This window comes from Lemur catta, chromosome 21 (genome assembly GCF_020740605.2).
Source record: "Lemur catta isolate mLemCat1 chromosome 21, mLemCat1.pri, whole genome shotgun sequence".
Taxonomy (NCBI): domain Eukaryota; kingdom Metazoa; phylum Chordata; class Mammalia; order Primates; family Lemuridae; genus Lemur; species Lemur catta.
This window is the reverse complement of record NC_059148.1, coordinates 18557219-18565075: the sequence shown is the minus strand read 5'-3', so window position 1 is coordinate 18565075 and position 7857 is coordinate 18557219. Positions and strand designations below refer to the sequence as shown.

The following is a 7857-nucleotide window of genomic DNA, read 5'->3' as shown; positions in this document are numbered from 1 at the left end:
TTTGCCCAGGGTCACACAACCAGGAAGGAGTAGAACCAGGATTCTAACCCTGCGTTATTCATGTTCGAACCCCAACTGAACCTAACTCTCTGAGCAACCTTGGGCAAGTTAACTAAAGCGCTCTGAACCTCAGCCTCCTTAAGCTGCAAAACAGGGTTGGAACTGGCGGTTCTCGGCGCCACATCCCAGCAGTGGGCTTTGTGAACGCCAGCCTGGCCCCGCACTCCAGGAGCCTGAGGTCTTCCCCATCCAGGATCCAGCCCTCCAGACCAGCCCTCCACCGACTTCAGACCCTGCCGCTCTGCGCCCCGCCCGCCCCTGAGAGGCGGGGCCAAGGCGCGGGCACTTGCCCGGAGCAGGAGAGCGCAAGCGCGAAGTCGCAGTGACGTCAGAGGCGCGCCGTATCTCTGCGCTCTGGGACGGCGCAGCCGCAAGCCGGCAAGATGGCTGCAGCTGGGGCGGGCCGTCTCAGGCGGGCGGCTTCGGCCCTGTTGCTCCGGAGCCCGCGCCTGCCGGTCCGGGAGCTGTCAGCTCCGGCTCGGCTCTACCACAAGAAGGTAGGGTTGGACGAGGGGGTGCGCAGACCGTCTGGAGGACTCGGGCGTCCTGGCGGAGGCCCAAACTGGGAGGGACGGCCGCGGGGTTCGGGGCGGCCCCGGACGGAGGTGCCGCCCCCTCCCACGTCTCGGGCTCGACTCACTTTCCCTTGCTGCTCGGTGACACTAACCGCAGCTGATACACAAATAACAGCTACCGCCGATCGGCCGGCGACTTCCAGTGGGCCCCGCCGCTCGCCGCGCCTTTGTGCGTCTCATCTTTAAACTTGCCAACAGCCCAGGAGGGAAGGTCCTGTTATGTATGACTTGCCATTCTGAGTCCAGGGCCACACACACGCTCTGGCGCGGGCTCCGGCTTCGGCCACGCTCCTGCCCAGGCTGAGCGATCTTGAGCGAGTCGCTGCCCGTCGCTAAACCTGTTTCCCCAGGTGTAACACGTGTGTGGGGGAGGGGGTCGTCAGGAGTCTTCGGCAGGATCTAAGGTGTGGCGTCCTCGACGTGGTTCCCGGCACATAGGCCCTACCTGTGGACGCCATTTATGGTGCTGTTACTGTTTTAGGAGCGCGCAGCCTCCGAGGGAAGCCAGGCACATAACCAACAAGCACAATGTTTTTGTTTTGACTTTTTTTGGCGGGGCAGAGGAGAGAGAGATGCGTAGTTTGCAGCCTTTTGCCTTCCAGGAGGTTAAAATCCCCTAGTCTTGAGACCCTCACTCGGGAAACTACTAAAGAATGGCGTAAATCAGCGTGGCGCAGGAACTCCAGATGAGATGATATCTGGCGGGTCCTTGGATTTAGAGTCAAAATCCATACTCGGATGTGCGTGTGGGGAGGACTGGAAGATTTGGGTACTTACTGGTAAACACACCGCAAGGTTATTAAAGCCTTGCGTGTACCAGTTCGAGTTGATGTTTCTTCTGTTGTGGCTTCTGCACTTTTGCCAAGGACTTCACTCCTCCCCCACCCGGGCGTGTGTTTTGTTGACGGTGTGCACGGAAGGAACTTGGGCTAGCAACCTTTCAGTCACCAGGGTGCGCCGCTGCACCAGGGTGATGTCAAGGCCATGAGATAGTCATGGCACTGCTTTTATCTTAAAAGGCGAGTAGACGTATGCCTTGCATAGCGTTATTCTTTCTGTAGCAGTCACCTTGAAGCTCCTCAGATAAGCCTTCAACTCCTGGGCCATAGTATTTTTAGATTTAGTTATTTATTTATTTATTTATTTTTTGCTATTATCACAAATCTGTGAGGGTAGTTGGAGGGTCTACAAAGTGTTTGGGCTACAAATGGTTGTCATTGGCATGAGTGGAGGCCTTTCTACTCAGATGAAATCTGGTATTTAGTGATAGCCTGTTAGGTTCAGATTGCTGACTTCGAGGAGCTAACCATTAAGTCAGGAAGAGCAATACCAACAAAGTGATCATTATTTCTCTTAACCCTCTCATTTCAGGTGGTTGATCATTATGAAAATCCTAGAAATGTGGGGTCCCTTGACAAGACATCTAAAAATGTTGGAACTGGATTGGTGGGGGCTCCGGCATGCGGTGATGTAATGAAATTACAGGTACCAGCTGGTTTTCAACTTTAATGGTAATAACAATCCCTTTGGTTACACAGTGCTTTATAGTTTACAAAGCGTTTGCACATACGGCATTTCATTTGGTCTGTATCTTTATTCCTGTGAGATGGTATGCCTTAATATTATAAATGATTAGCAGGTCCTCAATCTTGGTTCTCTTACTGGTATACCAGGCTGACCTTTTCTGAAATAGGAAATGAATCTCATTTTTCTACTCACTGTATCAGTTTAAATCCCAACTTCAGCCAAATAAAAGTGTTTGTGAATTTTACTGATCAAAGGAAAACCCTAAAGGACTAGCAATCTCCAGTGAGACAAATGCAATAAATCAAACCTGTCCCCAGATTGGAAGCCACACGAAGGTAGTATCTTGCGCTTTAGGTAAACTATAGCTGTGTCCACAATCTGTTTCTTCATGGTGGGTGGGCAGTTTGCCAGAGGTTTTCATACTTATCTTGAAAAACAGAAACAAGCAGGAGGGAACCATTAAGTGCAATTCAGTGGCCAAGAAAAAAGTACTAGCCAGAGACCTTTATTACAGACTGTCCCAGTGTTTAAAAAGGCAGATTGCCTCAGCAGCTAGCTGTGAGCAGAATTCCTCAAACAGGACTTCATAGTTAATATGCAGGCTGAGGTTACAAAACAAAACTGGGGCGGAGGGGCATATTTTCTATCTGATCTTTACCATCTAGGCCTGTAGAGTTGTTCCGAGTTTCACTTTTCATCACCAAGCTCTTTGAAACGAAGCAAAGTCCATAATTAATGCCATAACTTACAGCGTGGAAAGCAAGCCCAAAGCCCCTGGGGAAGGCCCCAGTAACCTTCCATCAATGCCAGGTTCCAGTGGTGGCCCCAGGAATCACTGCTTAACTCTCATCTCTTTTCTAGATTCAAGTGGACGAAAAGGGGAAGATTGTGGATGCCAGGTTTAAAACATTCGGCTGTGGCTCCGCGATTGCCTCCAGCTCGTTAGCCACTGAATGGGTGAAAGGGAAAACGGTAAGAATGCTTGAAAATTTGACAGAATGAAATCGCATTCTCCAAACCTTGCTCCCGAAGGGTCTAGTGAGTCAAAAAAAAAAAAAGTGACCCTAATTTTTTTTTTAACATTCTAAATTTTTAAAATTTCTCACACCCAAATGTTGATTAAATTCTTCTCCAAATTGGGAATTATAGATCATTCTGCTAGGTGGTATTTGAGTTTTTTTGTTGATCATTTTTAGTTGTTAGGTTGGGTAGTGTTTGTTGTTGTTAATGACATAGAAGAAGGGTCCTCACCTATCCCTCTAACAGTGGAATTGAAAAGAAACCTTTGGCCTTCTCTATGGCTGATGATCTTGTAATTTCTCAGGGCAGAGGGTGTTTTGTAGAGCGGTTGTTTCCTTGCTTATTTCCTCCCGTCATGTTTCAGGAAGGACTCCAGGTAGCTTGCAAAGATTGGTGACATAAGCTAGCCTGTGTTAACAGAGGGATTAAAGAATCAGAAACACAGCAAGGGTGGGGGCAAAGTCAACAGACAAATCAGAGCAGTGATCTGGGCGGCTGGTCAGCAGGCCTTCTGAGGGTGCAGATGAGAAAGGGCTGAAACCTCTTTTCTATCCTTTTCTCTACCAAAGCCTCTTTTCCTAGCAGCCACAGAGGTAGAAGTTCCCAAACTCAGGAGCTGGAGTTTTTAAGATCCAGTTGCCATTAAAACCTCTCAGAAAAGCCGGCTGGGCGTGGTGGCCCACGCCTGTAATCCTAGCACTCTGGGAGGCTGAGGAGGGTGGATGGTTTGAGCCCAGGAGTTCAAGACCAGCCTGAGCAAGAGCGAGACCCCGTCTCTACTAAAAAAAAAAATAGAAAGGAATTGGCTGGACAACTAAAAATATATAGAAAAATTAGCCAGGCATGGTGGCACATGCCTGTAGTCCCAGCTACTCGGGAGGCTAAGGCAGGAGGATCCTTGAGCCCAGGAGTTTGAGGTTGCTGTGAGCTAGGCTGACGCCACGGCACTCTAGCCCAGATGATAGAGTGAGACTCTGTCTCAACAAAAAACCTCTCAGAAAAGCCAATCTGCAGAGCACTCATCTGTGTAGCCCTAAGGGACCAGTTCAGGACGCTGAGTCATATAGGAGCATGCCTGGGAAGCCGGCCAGGCCACGTGCCACCTGTCTCCTGTGGCTCAGGGCCTTCTGGCTGGCAAGCTCCTGTGGGCCAAGGAAGCACAGACCTAACCTGTTCTGGCAGGAGGTGGCTCCGAAGTGATTTGTCAGGAACTGTCCCCAGGGAAAGGGGGAAATGAGACAAGGCACCTAGTTCCCAGGACCTGGATCTTAGGGACTGTGAGTTGTGATCGGAAAATGGGGAAAAGGGCCTTTCTTTAACCTTGAGGTCTCCCATCTCAGTTTCCAGGAGCAGAGATTGAATCATGATCAAGTGCGGTTAGTGGAGCTGGGAGGTTGGAGGACAGTGAGATAGAGCCGGAGGCTGGCTGCCGGGGAAACCTGGCTTTCCTTAAGGCAGTGGCGCTCTGTTCCACGTAGGCGAGGACCTGCCTGCCCCCATTACCCCTGTGGCTCTCCACCAGATGCCAGGCCTCCTCCTTGCTCAGTCTGGAGGAGACTCCTTTATGCAGAGGACGGCTCTAAGAGAGCAGTCAGCCTGACCCCTGCCTGTGCCACCAACCTCCCTGATGCCATTCAGCACTTCTAGTCGAAAGGATTTATTCCAAACATATGAGAGAAGCCGACAGTCACAAAACCAGCATAGGAAATCACAGCCTTTAAAAAAAAAAAAATCACGGCTTTTTTAAAAAAAAAAAAAAGACTCTTGTTGTTGGCCTCAAGCAGATCCCTAAGAAACTTCTGTCAGGTTCTGCTCCTGGCTTATAGAAGTGTCTCAGCTGTCATTGCCCCAGCCACGCGATGCATGTGTGTGTACTTCACACTTGAGAATCCCAGCTGGGAATCCCGAGAAGACCCCAGCCCTGTATTTTGAGTTACTAAATAGAAATCATCTCCCATCACCTCTGAGGGCCTCTTTGGCCTTCCTTTTATTTAATTGTCCAGCCCCTGCAAGCTAAGGCTTTGCTAAAATTGCTTGTCTTTGCCTAATGCCTCTCAGGTGGAGGAAGCCTTGACTATCAAGAACACAGACATCGCCAAGGAACTCTGCCTTCCCCCCGTGAAACTGCACTGCTCCAGTAAGTCTCTGCTCTCCAAGATGCCAGCCAGGGCGCTCGGCAGTAATTTCAGCTTGGTATTTGTGACAGAGTCCTTTCAGGTCAGGGACTCCATGTTTATAACACTCAGAGAATTAGGCCTCGTGGGTCTGTGATAACCTTCAGAGGCTTAGAGCCCCGTGGTCTCACGTGCATCTCTAGGAGAGTCATGCCAGGAGGTGGTGTGTGCCAGGTGTCACACTGAGCACTTGATGGGCATAATTTGCAAACTTAGAAGCATCCTTGAGTCCACAGGTGTCATTACCCCCTCTTACAGATTAGGGAGCTAGGGCTCAGGGTTAAGGCACCCAAGCCACATGGCTAACGAGTGGAAGAGCCAGAATTAAAACCCCAATCTTTGATTCCAGAATCCATGCTGTTTCCAGCAGAGGAGAAAACTCAGCTTTCTCCATAATCCTGTTTGCCGTGTATTTCATCACTTCCTGTCTGGGTGCTGTGACCGACAGGGTCTGCATCTGTCTGTATGGAATGACTAAGCTCTGTTGTGCAATATCCCCCTCTACACTGTCCTAAGAGAAAGCCTGGATGCCTTAAGACTTACACTTGGCTTTCCAGTTTGGTGTCTGTATTAAATCTAATGTTTCTTTCATGCTCATTTAACTTTGCCAGGGAAAGAGAGAATGAGAAACAGTAGCCTTAACATACTGATGGAGGTTTACTGACCAAATTAGTTAACAATCAGCAGAGAGCCGGGTGCTGGGTTGGGGACATACTAAGGCAGTTTTCAGGAAGCCTGGTAAGACCTCAGTTCTTTCCACTTGAGCTGGAATTTTAAGTACCCATGAAGAAAGGTCATAGCTTGTAAACATTTTCACGTGGTTTCAGAAAAACCCCAGCCTTTTTATGAGGCCTTTTTGGGTGCTGAAACCTTCAGCCGATGCTTTCTGCTGACATTCTAGCTCTCTCGATTTTTATTTTTCCCCTGTAGCCTCAGTTTTAATATTGACTCCTAAACAGAAGTTTTCAAACTTGGAACGTCTAGAGGGTGATGTGGCAGATGCCATCCCATAAACAGACTGACAAGACCCAAGTTATGCCAGCTGCATAGCCAGCGTCTCCACCACGTTTATCCCAGACTCTCATGGCAGCAGACGAGAACTAACATTTGTTGTGTCCCTACTATGTGTCAGACATTTCCTGTAAGTCCCCACACTATCCCAACAAAACAAGCACAATCATTATCACAGTTCTACAGAACAGAAAGTAGATTCCAGAAGCCTAAGGAACTAGCTTAGAATCACAGATATTCAAGCTCTAATCTGTCTCCAGACTGACCCCTGGGAGTAGCCCGGCTTGCTCCTCTCCCCAACTCCCCAGCTCGGTTACTCTGCGAAGTCCCTCCCAGCACTTAACAATTAGAGTCCAACAGTTAGAGTCCGAAGACCATTTCTTTAGTGTCTAGAAACTCAGCTCTCTTTCCTTCCACCACCGCTAGTGCTGGCTGAAGATGCAATCAAGGCCGCCCTGGCTGACTACAAACTGAAACAGGAACCCAAGAAAGGAGAGGCAGAGAAGTGAGCCCTCGCAAAGCCTTCACGTCACGTCCGCTGCTCGTCCACCCGCCTGCAGTCACCTTAGACATTCAGAAGCCCCTGGCACTACATAAAAGAGCTATGAGATACGCACAAGTTTTGCTGTTCACATTGTGACTCTAGTGGAAGCAAAATACACAGTTTAATTGTTCTGAATCCTGCGATTTCTTTCAGCCCATGTTCATCGCCTTAACCCAGTTTATGTATATTTTGAATTGTGTATGTGGCCTCAAAACTGAAATCAATAATGAAGTCTCAAGCTTTGATAGCCTGTGAAGTACAGAAATATCTTAATTTTACCTGAATTGATTTTGGGGAAATAACCAGTAGGATGCCTTGGTGTGATTATTTGATAGAACCAGTTGTTGTACATAAAACAGATCTGCTTATATATATTATAATAAATAAAAGAGTGTAAGATGGTGGTTTTCTCTAGTAAGCCTTGTCTCTCGGATGCCTCATTCCAAAGTGCCCAAAGCCCCGTGGGTTCCCGAAGGCCGGACTCTGATGACACACACAGTTTTCCCAGCAAACTGGGTGATACAGATCCCGTACAGAGATTTTTTTTTACAAAGCCAAATATACACAATGTTTTATGAAAAGAGTAAAAAGAGATGGTCATCATTTTTTCTTGCTCTTTGCAGGATAACATTGACAACTCAGTGAGCCTTGAAGGTTCTTGTAATTTCACTGGTTTGTGAAATCCTGAAATCTGGGAAACACTGGCTTAGGTGACATCCTAGAGCTATGACACAAATACGTAAAGAGCACCCAGGGAATGGGTTTAAAATGCAGATTTCCAGGCCCAGGCTTCTTCGGTCTGGGCAGGTGGTTCCAACGCCCCTGACTTGAGAACCTTCTAGGTTTAGTGTGGTGGCAAATTGTCAACTGTCTTTTCCACGCGGGTATGATACTTAAGTGGTTCATCCATACACATTCAGTGCACTAAAGTTGTTTAAAAACACTC

At 48.3% G+C, this 7857-nt stretch overlaps 1 protein-coding gene across 1 annotated transcript; it reads left to right on the top strand.

The window, feature by feature from the left end:
* Nucleotides 1–399: 399 nt before the first annotated feature.
* Nucleotides 400–7329, top strand: ISCU (iron-sulfur cluster assembly enzyme). Its single transcript, XM_045534630.1, has 5 exons — nucleotides 400–557; nucleotides 2007–2120; nucleotides 3024–3134; nucleotides 5241–5319; nucleotides 6794–7329. Exons 1-5 carry the CDS (start codon nucleotides 444–446, stop codon nucleotides 6874–6876), a joined length of 501 nt encoding a protein of 166 aa, XP_045390586.1. The 5' UTR covers nucleotides 400–443; the 3' UTR covers nucleotides 6877–7329.
* The last annotated feature ends 528 nt before the right edge of the window (nucleotides 7330–7857 follow it).